The sequence below is a fragment of the Gossypium hirsutum genome, chromosome D11 (assembly GCF_007990345.1).
Source record: "Gossypium hirsutum isolate 1008001.06 chromosome D11, Gossypium_hirsutum_v2.1, whole genome shotgun sequence".
Classification (NCBI taxonomy): Eukaryota; Viridiplantae; Streptophyta; class Magnoliopsida; order Malvales; family Malvaceae; genus Gossypium; species Gossypium hirsutum.
This window is the reverse complement of record NC_053447.1, coordinates 62,656,800-62,674,067: the sequence shown is the minus strand read 5'-3', so window position 1 is coordinate 62,674,067 and position 17,268 is coordinate 62,656,800. Positions and strand designations below refer to the sequence as shown.

General features: G+C 31.6%; 1 protein-coding gene and 2 long non-coding RNA genes across 3 annotated transcripts; 1 reads left to right on the top strand and 2 right to left on the bottom strand.

Moving 5' to 3' along the window:
- Window positions 1-284: 284 nt before the first annotated feature.
- Window positions 285-3,704, bottom strand: LOC107927299 (ATP-citrate synthase alpha chain protein 2). Its single transcript, XM_016858362.2, has 12 exons — window positions 3,385-3,704; window positions 3,125-3,301; window positions 2,648-2,809; window positions 2,458-2,538; window positions 2,218-2,269; window positions 1,789-1,903; window positions 1,608-1,689; window positions 1,417-1,512; window positions 1,186-1,287; window positions 978-1,094; window positions 771-887; window positions 285-657 (listed from the first exon to the last, which is right to left on the bottom strand). Exons 1-12 carry the CDS (start codon window positions 3,481-3,483, stop codon window positions 586-588), a joined length of 1,272 nt encoding a protein of 423 aa, XP_016713851.1. The 5' UTR covers window positions 3,484-3,704; the 3' UTR covers window positions 285-585.
- A 6,649-nt stretch (window positions 3,705-10,353) lies between these two features.
- Window positions 10,354-13,340, bottom strand: LOC107927229 (uncharacterized). The gene is made up of 3 exons (XR_005920721.1): window positions 13,128-13,340; window positions 11,620-11,664; window positions 10,354-10,623 (listed from the first exon to the last, which is right to left on the bottom strand). It is a non-coding gene; the product is annotated as an uncharacterized lncRNA (long non-coding RNA).
- A 1,739-nt stretch (window positions 13,341-15,079) lies between these two features.
- On the top strand, window positions 15,080-17,121 carry LOC121223380 (uncharacterized). Its single transcript, XR_005920720.1, has 3 exons — window positions 15,080-15,161; window positions 15,635-15,715; window positions 16,404-17,121. It is a non-coding gene; the product is annotated as an uncharacterized lncRNA (long non-coding RNA).
- The last annotated feature ends 147 nt before the right edge of the window (window positions 17,122-17,268 follow it).

Below are 17,268 nucleotides of genomic sequence, written 5' to 3'. Positions count from 1 at the left end.
ATATAAATTATGGGTTACAAATATCTTTTAACTTAATTGGTTAAGTTTACAATTGGATCAAAATGGAGTGGAAGGGTGGGTTTGATGCTTTACAAGAACAATGTTTCCTAATTTCTCACTTTTCACTTACATATTTTTGACCAGCCTCCTATGTCGATTTAAAAAGTTTTAAAACAATAACAAACTAGAGGCACTTTATTTATGAATAAGTCTAGGTAAACCATTAGCTTGTTTTAGTTATATCACACCAAAAACACACACACACACACTTCGCTCATGCAAGATACTGGGAATTGCATTTTCGCATTTTCTCGTTAATTCAAACATTTTTCCAGCCCATCATAAAGCACAATTATGATCAGAAACACCAAAATACCAACAACCAACAAACAAACATGGACCGACGGAAACCATGTTTCGTGTTTATCGCACAAGAACACACACAAAAAAGAGAGGATGAAATACTCTGTAATTTGAGTATTTCGGTCTACAACAACAGTCTTGTCCAGCTTATGACTTGAACAAAGAATACCAAACTGCATTGGCAGAATAACTCGACTTTGGAGAACAAAAATAATACCCTACTTATGCTTCAGACATAATGCAATCTATAGCCTGCTTGCATATGCCAGTCATCGTGGCCTCAGGCCCGTAAACCTGTATCAAGACAACAGTAACATAGTCAAGTGGTAATACCAATGTTTCCTTTGCTAATACACCACAACATCAGTCATGCAGCATTTTCAAAGAAGCACACTGTGATTTCATACCTCAAGGGGTACTCCTAGTTCCTCCCCAAGAGCACGCATCCTTGCCAAACCAGTTTGATAGTTTGGACCACCTCTTCGAACATAGATGTGCATTCTTGCTGCTTTTAACTTGGCTTCCTGGAGAGAGGGGGAGGAAAAAGGACCGGAATGTCAAAGGAAAGTCTCAACCATTGAACTAAAGTTTACTTGTTTTCAGCTGAATCGTACCTTTTCTCTCAATGCTCGAATGATTCCGTTGAAAGTAGCAGCTACATCAGTGAAGTTAGCAATGCCACCTCCAATGAGAAGGGCTCTCTTACGACCATCAGGGTTTGCAGTGGCACACTGCAACATCCTAAATCAGTAAAATTTTCCAAAAACTCTAATGGCGAATTTGCTTCTATAAAAATGGCTTAAACCAGTCACTGTTTCTTACATCAATAACGACTCTTGCATATTGCAAGACCTCCTCTTCATTTGGAGCTCCACTATACTCCGCATAGTTTCCCAGTTCTGAAGCATAACCTAAATCTCCTACCTAGTTAAATAAACAGAAATAACTCTAAATCCTTAGAATGGCATCAAATGATATCAAACCTGCGGAAAATAACGATAAGGTCAGTGGAACGTAAAACAAAAAACACAGATCCTTTAGAAGGCCACTTACAGTATCAGCATAAATGACACTAGCACCACCTCCGGCAACCATTGTCCAGATACGCCCTTTTGGATTCAAAACAGTGAATTTCAGAGATGCACTTGTCTGTAATATTAAGCGAAGATTATGATCAACAAATGTCCTTCAACCATGTGAAAAGAAATCTACATTGAAACATGGACTACAACAAGAACGGCTACCTTTTCATCCAATGAATGAATGAAGCTTTCTGTAGAGCTCAGGACTCTCCCAAAAGGTAGAGGAAACTCTATGTTACCCCACCTGAATGCACAAAATTGTTTTGATGCAAAACAAGTCTATATGAGATATATATTTCGAGGAGATATATAGCTATCAAGCTTGGCCTGGAAAGAAGCTTACTTGTTGAAGTTCTTGAATGCAGCAGTGTCGTCCAGCTCCCCCCTCATATCCAGTGGGTATGGTTCTCCATTCACCAGTGTAAATGGATTCATCTCGAGAAAGCTGAAGTCAAGATCTGCAGCCAACAGAAAACATCAGCATAGATGCTAAGACAAGAGAGTTTTAGAACAATACAATAATGTGTTGAACTAAGGATAATGGACAAAATCAGAGATACTGTAAAAATAGAAGCCTCTATCCCAATAAAAGAGATGATGATATTCAAGATCATAGTGAAAAATACTAGACATTTGGTGATCCTTTTAAATTTTGGCATTTAAGTTTTATAGAAACGGGTGGATTATTGCATTTTCAGTCATGAAATGCAATTTCGCTGTTCGGTGAATAAAACATAGAGCCAACAAATCTGAAACCATCAACCCCACGTACCTTGAAAGACAGAAAAGACACCCATGATGAAGTCACCAATCTTCCCGCGGACCTACGTGATGCTTAAATGGTATCAACACTAGCTATATAAATGCAACACAGTATAGCTTAAGAGACTAAGACCAGTAATTCAAATAATACATTGCAAAATATAAGAATATATGAAGGATATGAGAACAAAAGCCAAACAGATTCCATTAAGGAAATACAAACAACCGGGAAAATACTAGTGAAACTCACTTCCAAAGGAAGTGTAGCTATCAACGGTGCACATGTATCCAAGGTCATAGGTTTCTCGGTTGGAAGGAAGATGGTTTTAACCTGCAAAACCAAAGATGAAAATACATGTAATCTTTTAAAGTCACATATCCCTTCAACAAATGGTTAAGGAATTCAATCGAAAGAAACAAAAGGCCAAGGCAAAACAAACCTTATCCCAGTTCTCTTCAATATCAATACCTCCACATTCCGAAAAACTAATGGTAGAACCAAGCCTTTCAGAGACTATTGAAAGGTAATACTCTTGTTCATGGGGTACAAAAGGTTCGACAATGAATGTGGTTATAGGTGCTTTGCAACCGCCCATTTCAACCTAAATAAATAAAGGATTCAGATCAGTATTACCAGGAACGCAGACCAATCCAGTATGAGGAAAAAAAAATTGAAACAGAAATAGCTACTTGTGCGAAATGGAATTCAATATACATAATTCTAAATAAAGTATTAAACTTGTGACTCCGTTTCATTCAATAGTTTTGTGATCTACCGAATTAGATAGCTAGAATTCAATTGTGCAAACCAATTCGAAAATCACCATGGAGATAGCGATTTCTGGTAACAGTGATTGAGGTCATGCATGATTGATAAAAAAAATGGCAGCTGAAAACAACGAGAGCAAAACGGTTACCTCAGTGCCGAGGCGAGCTTTGACGAATTCAGCAACTTGAGCAAGATCCAAATTGAGAGCAACCAAGCCACTCTTCCCACGTTTACCAAACAACATATCCGGCTTAACAACCAATCTGGTGGACGAAAGCCATGGTTGTTCGTTCGTTAACTCGGTGAAATCAGTAGATTGAGTCACCTAACAAAGCAAAAAAAAAACACATATCATACAATTTCCATTGCTTAGTTGGGTTTTCGTATTATAAATAAATAAATAAAAACCTGAGCAGAACAGATTTGGAGGTCGATATTAGCGAGGCGTTTGAGGTGTTGTTTGAGAAGTCTCTTGGAATCGTATTCTCTGATCTTCTTGCGAGCCATTTTAAGTCTTTGAGAAGCTTAGATTGAAGAAGATCTACAACCACAACCACAACAACAACGCCGAGGCCGAGGCCGAGGCCGAGGCTTTTTATTGATAGAAAGAAAGAGGTAGGTAGAAGAAAATGAAGCGTTAGTTGGGAGAGGCAAGGAGAGTGAAGATTGATGGGTTCAATGACAACGGGCGGGGCGGGCGGTTTTTTACCTGCCTTGGCCTGACCCTGATCTAATTTTAACTTATAATTTATAAATATTTGAACCCGCTTTCTTGGGTTTATTTTAGGGTAAATTACACTATTAATTATTAAATTATGAGTAAATTTTTGTTTTGGTCATTTAACGAAAAAATATAAGTTGGTCATTGAACTATTTGAAAGTTTTTATTTAAGTCACTAAAATATTCAAAAGTTTTTATTTAAGTCACTAGACTGTTAAGTTTTTTTTTTTTAAGTTTCGCCAGAAACTCCAAGCAATAATTCGACAACCGGTATAATAGATCAATATCTATCGATGAGTAGAAGAACATACCTTAGATTCAAGTTGATCTAACGGCCAGTATCAGAGATAAAAAAAATTGTTTGAATTTTGGTTGCAGATTCGTAACGTCCAAAGTTGTTTCATTAAAAAAATTGAACGGTAGAAGAGAAGGAGAAAAAGAGGGAGTTTTCAATTGGTGCATGCAATGCAAACATAAAAAGCTATATATCATTGATTTTAACAGCCCAATGATTTAAATGAAAACTTTCGAATAATTCAATGGTCAAATTGTAACTTTTTTAGTTAAGTGACCAAAATAAAAACTTATCCATAATTTAGTTACTTCATGAATCTTGCCTTAGGTTGCCACAAAAGATTCGAGTCCCATTTCATCCAAATCACATGTTGGTTAGTCACCTACTCCCTAAAGATTTGCTTCCCTTTTCATTTCAACGGTGTTATGCTTGCACTTTCATTTTAGACACAGGTAAATTTACATATAGCTGTGAACATTGTGACTTTAATCTCCATGCTATATGTGCTAATTCATTAAGGCAACCCTTGAAATGTGAGTTTCACCTGAATAATCTTTATTATTTTGGGAGAAATCATAAATTAGCCTTTGGTTCAAATTGGGGTAGATGTTTCTATTGTCATGAATGTGGTGGAAGTTCTGAAGGAGAGCCCTTTTATAGGTGTCTAAAGTGTCATGTCAAATTTCATTTTTAACTTGTCCCTCTTCCTCATGGTTTACCCCACCATTGCCCTTCTCCTTGAATTTGGAAGACTCGAACTTGTCTTTCCTCAGATCAAGCTTAACAAAAAACTTCGTCTTGGTATGGCTATAATAAGTTCAGTAATGCCCTATTGACGCTACTTCTGTTTTGCCCATGGCTTCAACCCATATCCTAACCAATAGAATGCTTGATAAATGCCAAAAGTAACATGTTTTAACCTCATTTTTAATGCATTTTTGGATGATTATTCGATTTAAAATAGTTAATTTTATGCTCCAAATGGAAGCAAAAAGAGAGAAAAACAAGTGAAAATCAAAAAATCAGAGCATATTTCAAGAGCCATATGGGCTAGACACACGGTTGTGTGAGACACACGAGCTGCCACACGACCATGTGCCAGGCCATTTGGAAATCACAAATCGCATTTCAAACCTGCGGGAAAACATGTTTTTTTGGGTTTTTCAGACATTTTTAAGACCTATATATGAAAAAGATAAGAAGAAATGAGGAAGCCGTCATAGAATATTCAAGAAAACAACTCGAAAAACACCATTGAAGCCGACTCTAAAGCAGATTTCCATCAAGATAGAAGAACTCCTTTTGATTTCTTTGAAGTTTATTATGAGTTTATTTATTTATTGTGGTTATACTATCTTTGGGACGTTTTTATTTGCTATCATGAACTAATTTTCTAAATACCTAGGAGAGATGAACCTTATGATAAATTATATCTTTTGATTTTTATTTTACGCATAAATCTTAGATTTTGTTCTTAATTATGTGTGCTTAATTCTTGGTTTGATATTTCTAGATTATTAATCCATGTTTAATGTGCTTAAATTAGAGGATGAATAAACCCTTTTTAAGAGTAAATCTAGTGTAATTGAGTGGAGTTGCATGCAATCCTAAAAATAGGATGACATAAATCTACAGGATTAGAGTCAAATCTAATAGGGGATTTATAGATCGAGTTAATGCGATAATAGGGGTTTTAATTAGAAATAAATTTCAATTAATAAACCTAGAGTCAGTTGCTTTTAGTCTTGAAGAGAGATATTAGCATAATTTAAGGATTTCTACGGATCAAGATACTAAGTTAATAAATTGTGTAATTTAGATTAATAATGACAGATGAAATCTATATGGATTCCTGACTATTGTTTTCACTTCTGGGTTGTTTACTTGACTATTTTCTTTATTTGTTTTTTGTTGTGTTATTTAGTTAATTTAATTAGAGAACAAGCATCAAGTATTTATTACGTAAAAATAGAATTTAAATAATAGGATTCATCATAGGTTTCATCTCCCCTAAGTATTTAGGGGATTAGTTCATAATCCTGAATTAAAACATCTCAAAGTCAGAAATTCCATAAGACATAAAGAAACTCAATAAAATTTTGAAAGAAATTAAAAGGAGATCTTCAATCTTAATGGAGATCCGCTTCCGAGTTGGCTTCGATGGTGTTCTTCGAGTGTTTTCTTCGATCTTCTCTGATGGCCTTCTTATTTCTTCTTCTAATAAGTATTTATAGACTTTAGAATGCTCAGAAACCCTAAAAATTGGGTTTTTCCGCATATTTAGGAAGTAGGGTGCGAAACCGACACGGGCTATCACATGGGCGTGTGTCCAACCCGTGTGGAAATGCCCAGCCCGTGTGGATCCTGAAAACAGCTCTTTTTGTCCGATTTTGGCTCGTTTTTCTCTCATTTTGCTTCAAAATGCTCTCCTAAGTATAGAAACATTAATTTAAAGGATTAAGAGCCTCAAATTCACTAATTTGCATAATTAATCATCCAAAAACGCATTAAGAATGAGATTAAAATATGTTACTTTTATAGCTTATCAAATATCCCCACACTTAAGCATTTGCTTGTCCTCAAGCAAAATACTCAACTCTCATTAAAATTAATCTTTCTCAACTTATAATTCTCATTAATAATGTCTGAAAATAATTCACAAATAATCATGCATTGATAATTCAACTAAAAGGGCACTAAAGTTCCAAACAATCCAAGTCGAAAATTTTTAAAGCACGAAAATATATATATTTCCCCTTATCTAAGTAATTACCTTTAATTCAAAATCAACAAGAGTCAACATCCTCACTAAAGATTCACTCAAATAGTGTTTAAGGTTCAAGAATAAGCACTCAAAAGTCAAATAAGAAAAATCATTACTATAAGCTTGCATGAAAATCAAATCTCCACCACTATAAAATGATGTGATACACAAATCAAAAGGTCTTTAAGAGGATGTAACGGGGCTTAGGTTAAGGGTGTGGAGAAAGGCCGAAAAAGTTGGTTAAAATCGAGATCAAATTGATAAATTACCAAACTATAAAAATAAACAAATATTGAATTAAAAACAAGTGCATAAATCAAGAACTAATTAAGAATAAGAAAACGAGCTTCTTCCAAGAAAATGAATTTAACTGTTCAAACTCAATCATAGAACTAGATAATAATCAATATTTTTTTTCTTTTCTCTTCTTTTTTTAGAACAATAAGAAATAATTCAGCAAATCAAATAAAATAGCATAGTTAGACAATTAACGAAATTAAAGCTCGACAAAAAGGGAGTAATAAAACGGGAAAAAGTCTCAACGAAAAAATGAGTTATGGGTTAACATTAATGGGTAAATTAAGAAACGGTGTCTTAGGTTTAACGGGGTTCACTAAAGGTTAATTAAAAAGGTAAACTTTTTATGGGATAAGTGGGTTAAAACCTATAAAAATTCACTCTAATAGAAGTATGAGAAAATTACTTAAACACAAAACATAATTCGGGGATTTTTTAATAATTAAATAAATAATCTCTCCACACTTAGGATGTTCATTGTCCTCAATGTATAAACAGATATAATCACAATATAAACATAATATCATAAGAGAGGGAGAAAACTGAAACTACCCTGAATATTGGATGAAATCGCGAGAATAATAAAAAGCGGGAGTGTAGGCAAATCTAAATGTAGTGCATGATTCCGAGTAAACCAATAGGATTCATTGAATAAATTAATAAATTTCTCTTAAAAAATAAAATAAAAAAATAATACAACACATGTTTATGTAGAAAACTAATATAAAAGTATTTGTAATGCTTATACGATTAAATATTATTGAAACATCCCCCGACGGCTACTTTTGATAGATAACCATTTGCAGCCATTCTGCCTTTGACATTAGCCTGCAAAGCCTTCAAATATCTCAGGAAACAAAGCCTTTATTAGATCAAAAACAGGAAACGGATGCTATTGCGGTCATTGTAGGTATTGCGGTCGTGAATTTTACACTACTTATTGTGTATTGCGGGTATAGCGAGTTTCGGAAGTAGCGGTTTCGGACGGTGTCGCTACCGCTATATAACGGCCGCTATTTCGGTAACGGACTGCTATTTAAATCCCTGATTCCAATACCTTACTTCGATGTCAATGTTGAAGAGAACAATAGTCATAAAGTATAGTAAAACTTCATTCGGGCGATATTTAAATAATTAAAGCGCCTCGAACAAAAATAATTCTAAGATTCAAACTAAATCTAAATGTTCGGGGAAGAAGTTAATTGTCATTTTTTTTAACAACTTATGATTTAGTTAAAATATTATTACAATAAAATGTTTAACTTTTATATAAAATATATTAATCATGTTCTATTAATTAAAAATAATCTTTAATAAATAAAATTAAATTTGTAATTTTATTAAAGATATTACTTAAATCTCATTTATTATTAATATATTATAGTTTTTTTAATTTAAAATTTTTAATAAATTTAAATGATAAAAAAATCCAAATGTTGTTTTAAGTGTATAACAATTATTTTATAACATCTAAAATTTTAATAGACAATTAGAATTGATATCGAAAGAGATGACTGATAAATTTTATGGAATTCAATCAAATTAAAAAATTAGTAAAATAATAAAAAATTAAAAAGTATTATAATTTAATTATTAAAGTAAATAAAGTTGGACCTAAGAGTATTTTTGGATAGACGTTTATTTTCAATGCAATGCGCTTAGTTTTTTTTTTTTTATTTCACGCTACAGTATTGTTACAGTATTTAATCTCACTATCATTTTTATTTTTACACTAATCTCAGGTAAACGCACTGCCTATCCAAAAGAACCTTAAAATTTGAATAATAATAATAATAATAATATCTGCATAGATAAAAAGGGTAAACTACCAAAATAATCACTTTTGTTTACCTCAGGTTACATTTTAGTTACTTATGTTTGAAATATTACGTTTTAGTCACTTATATTATTGTGTTGTAATATTTGAGTCATTGAGTCGTTAATTATCGTTAATGGTATAACGGTAAGCTGACATTGCACATGAAATCATCATTTCAAACAAAAATTTTAGGTTAATTTATACAATCAGTCCCCATATTTTTTCGTTTTGAACAATTTAATTTTTTTTCTTTTATGTTGTTTTAACTTTCATTTTTTTTCCATTCTCTCCTGCTTCTCTCTCTATTTTTCTCCCTTCTCTATTTCTTTTAACTTATTTTTTCTCTATTTTTCATTTGTTAAAACTAATCATTATACTTTTATTTTTTTGAACAATTTAAATTTTCGAGTGAGGCGAGCTTGTTGACTAGTTCTAACAAATGGAAAACATAGAAAAACTACGTTAAAAGAAACAAAGAATAGAGGAAAACAGAGGGAGAAACAGAAGAGAATGAAAAATAAAGGAAAAAAAAAAAAGAAAGTTAAAATAACATAAAAGAAAAAAAAATTAAATTGCTCAAAATGAAAAAATATAGGGACCAATTGTAAAATTTAACATAAAATTTTCATTTGAAATGATGATTTAACGTGACACGTCAACTTACCATTACGTTGTTACTAGCAATTAACAGCTCAGTGACTAATTGTTACAATACAATAACGTAACATTTCAAAAAAAAATGAGTAAAATATAATATGAATAGAGGTGAACATGAGTTAAGCTACTCGACCCTGCCCGACGGCCCACCCAAAAAATGAAAGAGTTCGGGTAAAAATATAGGCCCAAGATATGGGTTTGGGCAAAAAAATGAGGCCGTTTAGAAAACGGGTCGGGCCTTAGGTAAAACTTGTTTAGACCGGGCCCAGCCCGGCCCGAATTATATATTAAATATATATATTTTTATTTTTAATCAAATATATATTTTTTATTTTTTAATCAAATATATATATTTAACATGGGTCGGACTCGGGCTTAACAATTTTCTTTCGGACCGGACTTGGATAAATTTTTAAGCCCATATTTTAAGCCAGGCCAGGCCTGGGCCTAGAAAATAGACATAAACTTTTGTTTGAGCCTGGCCCAAACCCGATCCGGCCCGGCCCAGCCCATAAACACCTTTAAATATGAATAAACTATTTTAATAGATTACCTAATAAATAAATAAAAGGGAAGGAAAGGTAGGTCTGGGGATTGAAAATTTTTGAATACAAAGAAGGAAAGAATGGAAGCACGTGATGTGTGCAGGTGGGATGTGATTATCAGTGGAAGCGAATCAGATGAGATTTTGTGATGTCACTGTAACAAATAAAATAATATCAGTTACATTCATTTTTTTTTTGAAGTTTAGCTGATAATAATACAGGAATTTTATTCATACAATATATATTCAATCAATTATAACACTGAATCAAATTAATATAAAACACAATAGATAAATAATTGACAAAATCCATACGTCATTATAAATAAAATGTATTATAAATTATAAAATATGTCCTATATCATTTGAGAAATAAATTCTTCGAATTAACTTTAAAGTTTTTTTTTTCTTTTTCAAACCATTTACTTTTGCTCAATGACGATACTAACTTTCGAGTTGATTACCGCTGTCTTTTTCTCCCTCACATCAACTTTCTCCTTTTTTTTTTCTCAGTCACTCCATGTGCTTATCATTGCTAAAACTCCACAACCTGTGATGGATAGATGTTAGTGCTTTTCATTTTTTAAACTCTACCGATCACCAATAATTTTTCTTAAAGAGTGGGTGACTCTTTGTTGGTTTCTTAATCTTTTTTTTTTAAAGAATATTTCAAAATAATAAATTATTTCACAAGTCAGCTTGGACTAGAGGTGCTCATGGACCGGGCCAGGCCCAAAAAACTTCAGCCTACTTTCTAGGCCCGAGCCTGACCCAGCCCAAAATATGGGCCTAAAATTTTGTCCAAGCCTGGCCCGAGAAAAATACAAAACTCGGGCCCGACCCGGCCCGTTTTTAAAATATTATATTTATAACATTATATTACAAATTTTATAACAGTATATTAAAACAGTATATTACAATAATAATTAAGGTGTAGTATTTATAAGTTATAACAGTATATTACAAATTTTATAATAGTATATTAAAACAGTATATTATATCAAAAATTAAGGTGTAGTATTTATAACAATATATTAAAACAGTATATTAAAACATTATATTAAAACAATATATTTATAACAGTATATTAAAACAAAATATTACAAATTTTATAACAGTATATTAAAACAGTATATTACATTAAAAATTAATGTTTTAATAAAAAAATTAACAATATTAATTATTTAGTTAATAACATTATAAAAATATAAGCACCAATTTATGTTAAAAAATAAAGTATAGAAACTAAAATTTAATCATTTTGGTAAAAGGATATAAAGATTAAAGTTTAGTTGTAACTTGTAAGCATAATAGAGGGATAAAATGATATTCGACCATTTTCATATAAAAATAAATACATATTATATAATAGTATAATACTGAACTCATATATTGCACGAGATAATAAACTAGTTATTTAACTATGCTAGCCTATCAAACTTGTCACATGTATTTAAGTAATACTAAAAAAACACACAAAATTCAAATGAAAAGTCGCTAAGGTTGATTGTTTTGAAGGAAAAGGGTGTGAGATAGTGATAGCAACCTGTCTGGGCCTGCTGTTTTTTCTGCCTCACTAAATAGCTTGTTTCTGCAATAAAACAAAGCAAACACAAAAAAAAAAAAAAGATTAAATGAAGAAACTAAGTTTGTGATCTCAACCCTGCAAATTACATGCTCTATAAAACATAAATCAATTTTCAACCCTACAAATTACTTGCTCTATAAAACATAAACACAAATAAATGTTGTGTGGGTCTGAATCTGTTATTGGAGCATTTATTATATTCAACTTGGAAGTCAAGGTCAAGAGAAACTGGTGTTTTTTCTCATACTTGACAAAATCAAACTGTATTATAATTTCATACCTGATTTCATTACAAGAAATTATACATGTACATATATACATATTCGAAACTAATACATATATACATATTCGAAACTAACATATACATATATCAATTCATTACTAAATTTCAAAACTAGATCTTATACATGTATATATATAATCGAACCTCATATACTTATATAATGACATATCTTAATTCGATACAAAAGCATATACATATATATATTTGCATGCTTATTCGAAACTACTTAAACAAGTATAATATACATATTATAAATCCAATCCAAAGGTTTATACATGTATATACCTATGTATTTATTCGAACCTTATGCACACATATATATACGTACCTTTGATTAAACCAATAATTTATACATATATATACATGTGTGAATTCGAACCTTGTATATATATATATAACCTTTATACTTCAACTAAATTCAATAACATTTATATATATACTTATATACCATTCATACTTTAACTAAATGCAAAGGCCTATATAAGTATATACCTATATATTCGAACATTATAATTCATCAAAGTACAATACATATACATACGATGGGCAAGATCATATATCCTTGAATTAGTTAGTGGGAAATGATTGGCAAGATCATACTTGTCCACTAATTATATACCAGTGAAGGTTTTATTAAATTTTAAGGACCTTGATTAATCTCCCATTTAATCCTTCAAATCTAGTTGCTTCACAATTTAGTTCATTCCCTTTAATTACTAACTTTTAATCAATTACTAATTTCCTTAATAATTCCCTTAAAGATCCTACTCATTATTCTCGGCTTTGTCCCGTGAACTTATCGAGGCTAAGAGCAAGTGCCACAGATGATTCGAGAACAACCTGCTTTTTCAGTTTTTTCAGATTCCATAAACCTTAAATCCAATTCTATTGATTTTCTTCCTTTTTCGGTTTTAATAAAAGAACAAATTTGCAACAAAAGAACAATCATCATTCAAGAAAAGAAAATCACATTAATCCGCAAAAGAACTAAAAAAAAATAGAACAATATGTAAAGTGTAAACACAACCAAAATCCCTCCAAGATTCAGTGTCTCAAAATCAAAATCAGAAAACCGTTAACAGAAAAAATCAAAATCACAATCAAAATCAAAAAGCAAAAAGGTGAGATGACGTTGAAAAATTAGAAAACCGTTAACAGGAAATAGGGTTAACAGCAAACTTACCTTTGAAATTCAAAGGTAGAAGACGTTGAAGGCTAGAGCGGAGGTGGAGTCGTGGAGGACCGGACACCGGAGGTGGAATGGTGGATCGATGGAGGTGGGTTTTCGATTTGGGGGAAAAAAAGGGCGGAGGGAAGGGGTTAGGGATTTACAGATACACGGGGTCGGGAAATGGGAAATGGGAAATGGGGAGGGGAATTGGGAAATGTAAATGTAATAATAAAATTTAAAAATAAAAAATATATGTTAATTAGATCCGGGCCGGGCCGTTTTCTAAACGGGCCCTATTTTTTACTTGAGTCCATATTTCGGGTCTATATTTTTACCCGAACCCACCCAAATTTTGAGCAGGCCGTCGGGCCGGGCCGCCCAACCCATGAGCACCTCTAGTTTGGACCCATATTGTATTGAGTTTTATTTGTTTTTCATTGCTTAGTAAATTTTCACTTTTAGAAATTTTTAGCTACTCTTATAGCATGTTATTTAGGGTGGGTTTGGATAGGCGATTGGGTGCGGTGCGGTGTGTTTAGCTTACTTTTTGTCTCACGCTACAGTATCTAATCTCACCGCCACCGCTGTTTTTACACTAACCGTAGGTAAATGCACCGTCCATCCAAACTCACCCTTAGTCTTCTTATGCATGTAGTATTGTTTTGCAAGTGAATGATGTTTTTGTTCTCGTCCTCTCTAATTTGGTAGATGCTCAGTTCTTTTACTGATTTTGCCTACCTACCATTTTGGACCATTTGGGATTGATTTCCTTATCGCAATAGTTGTTTACAATCACGCTAGATATGTTGTGCTTGAATTGTAACAAAACCAGTCATCGGTGAAGGGGTCAATTCAATGTAAAATGTCAACTTTGTTAAGAAGCATTTAATTTTTATTGATAAATAAAAACTCGTTAAAATAGCAATTTTAAGGTTTAAAAGGAATCTTTAGTATTTATTGTATCATTTTATTTATTTATTTATCCTTTCTATTTAATTAGGTTCGAACTTTTAGTTTGTGTTTTCCTAAAAGAGAACTCCTTTTATTAATATCAACCTTTCTATTTAATTAGGTCATCAATAGGAATTTTTTAGTTTGTGTTTTTCTAAAAGGGAACTCCTTTTATTAATGTCAAATTTTCTATTAATGTTGAAGTTGAAGCTTTTGTTGTGTTGATGGAACTTATCCTTCACCGTGGACGATGGGTGTTTGTTATTTTTTTTTTAGTAAATTAAACAATGAATTACATAGAGTAGATCATAGACAAATAATCAAAAGTGTTGTCATCCTTCGAGACCTCTTTAATCTCCAAAAGGGGATCCTCAAACATGTGCAAAGTTTCACCACTCAATAAACCCATTTTTGCCAAAGCTTCAGCTGCTCGATTGGTCTCTCTACGAACATAAATCAATGACCACTTATCTTCAAAGCCTAGCATTTGTTGAATTCTCCTTATTAGAGAGTTTTTTGGACCACCAAGCTTGCTTTCACATATATAAATGACATTTTCAAGATTATCTGACTAGACAGTGACCTCGTCATAACCTTGTTTCTGAAGGAGAAGAAGACTGTAACAGCCCGATTTTGACCCTAATCGAACAAAGTGATTTTGGAACCACAAACCCGAGTCAAAAAAATAATTTAAAATTATTTTTGGTATTTGCAGTATGTGAATCTCTATGTGTGAAAATTTTGTACGAAAATTTGATCGTTTGAGTGCTCAATTTGATAAAATGACTTAATCGCGTAAAATAAAAATTTAGGGGTCAAATCTAAAAGCACTCAATTGTTGTTGTCTTTTAAATATGGGGGTCTCAAATGACAATTAGGCCATTTAAATGATAGTGGGTGGCTATGGACAACTTTATCCTTATGTTATATGAAATATAAATTATTTAATAAAGGTTAATAAGGTAAATAAATAAAATACTAATATATGTTAAGTAAAAACAAAGTAAAAATTCAATTGTTATCATCCATGTTTAGCCGAAACTAGAGAAAAGAAAGAAGAGAAAAAAACAAGCATAGATTCAAGCTTGATTTAAGGTTTGTTTTAGCTCGGTTTTTGATAATTTTTACGTTTTTGAGATCGTTGCTTTGAATACTTCAAAACCCATGTCTTAATTTTGTGAATTGTTGATGATTTTGAAATGTGCCATTGATGAATGCTTGAGCTTTGTGATAGTTGATGATGAAAAATGAAAGATATGTGAAAGATTAACATGTTTTGTCTTTGAATTTTTGGTGAAATTGAGTAATTTGGGCTAAATTGTAAAAATAAAATTTTGAAGGACTAAAATGTGAAATAAATGAAATGTGTGGGCTTGTATGAACACTAGGAATATTCGGCCCTAGTATGGTGTAATTAAATTTTGTGAATTTTGTGTTTTGTGCAAAAAGGACTAAATTGCAAAAAGTGTAAAATGTTAGGGGCAAAATGGTAATTTATCCATTTATGTACTTTTTGGCTTTAATTGAATGATTTGATGAATAAAAAGGCTAAATTTGAATATGTTTAGATCAAGAAACGAAGAAAACGGAATTGGATCGGGGGAAAACGAAGATAGTTGAGTAGTCGAACGTGTCCGTCGATATCCGAGGTAAGTCAATTAGCAAGTAAATGTTTTCTAAACTAAATATATATACATATATTTATCATATATATGATTAGTTAGAACTTAAAGTGTGTAAATTGAATGAAACCTTGTAATTTTCCTATATGATAGCCAAATATAGGAATTTAATTTAGATATAGGTTGATGTTAATGATTGAAGTTATATGAATCTTAGCCAAATATACATAGACATATAATTCGAATGTAAGGTTAAATTTCTTTAGGTTGAATTTAAGGTTATGAGTTATAAATGTTTAATTAGGAAGTATAATATAAGTTCTTGAGTTAAAATTTATTTTATGGATTACACATGTTTAAAGGCATGAGGTTCGAATATAAATATGTATACATATAATCAAGTTTTTGAGTTGGGAATTAATGTATGAGTTTTATAATTATAGGGAGATTTGAACATATATGTATGCATATAATCAAGTTATTGAGTTGGAAATTAATGTATGTTTCTTATATTCATAGAGAGGTTCGAATATAGAGATTATAAAATCCTTTGAACTGAATTTAATGTTCTTGAGTTATATTTAGGTGGTTTGGATGTATGTTTACTATGAAAAATCGTATATAATTCAATGTTATGAATATACAGATATTGAGTAAGACTTGTGTATTTATAAAGATTTTTAAGAAGGATTATCTTTGTTTCTGAAATTCTCAGGTTTTGTGCCTAGCAGGCTTAATGACGGTGTTCTGAATCAGGCTTCAAGCCTAGCAGGCTATGTGCCGGTGAATTTGTTCAAAATATGTGTTTAGAAAGTTCTCGTCGATAAAATATTAGATGCAGTTTGACATGTGAATGAATTTTATCTGCATGCAGGTGTGTATTAGTTAATTAATGAATGAATGGAAATAAGGTAAGTTGTCTATTCGAAATGAAATATCATAAGTGTTTGTAATATTATAAGTTATCAAGTTTAATTAGGGATATAAATTGGCTTATATATATTTATATATGAATGAATTAAGGTATGTTTAGATTAGTAGAAAGGTATATGGAAATTTAAAAGTATATCCAAGATATGTATATTATCTTTATAAATAAGTTAATTACTCTTTTATTTTATTAGTTAAATTTTATCTATGCTATTGACTTACTAAGCTCTTAAATGCTTACTGTATGTGTTTGCGTCTATTTAATTTGTCTTATAGATTTTGAGGTGGTTATGAGCTCGGGATCGTCAGTATAGCTTATCACACTATCGGATAATTACGGTATTTTAAGTTGAAATTTTCTTTGAGACTATGGCATGTATAGACTAGGTTGAAATTGTTTCTTTTGAGAGTAAATATGTATTAAAGCCATGCGAATGTGTTTGTTTTAATAAGCTTTGGTTTGAATGATAAGTTACACACATTTTGGTTTTGGTTTGGCATTATAAGGAATATGTAAGGTCAATGAATTGAATGTTGTGAGTATGGTTTATTCGAACTAGATATGAGCTTAATAATTATATATCATGTTAATAGGTGGAAGTGTGCATTGTTTTAGAGTTGAATAATTTGGTTGTGAATGCTAATGAAGA

What these genes read in the sequence shown, in the direction of transcription:
- LOC107927299 (XM_016858362.2), bottom strand. Translation starts at nt 3,483, where the DNA reads ATGGCTCGCAAGAAGATCAGAGAATACGATTCCAAGAGACTTCTCAAA. An exon ending in AAGCTCGCCTCGGCACTGAG is followed by an intron (nt 2,810 to 3,124) that starts GTAACCGTTTTG and finishes TTATTTATTTAG; the next exon opens with GTTGAAATGGGCGGTTGCAA. An exon ending in TAGCTACACTTCCTTTGGAA is followed by an intron (nt 2,270 to 2,457) that starts GTGAGTTTCACT and finishes AGCATCACGTAG; the next exon opens with GTCCGCGGGAAGATTGGTGA.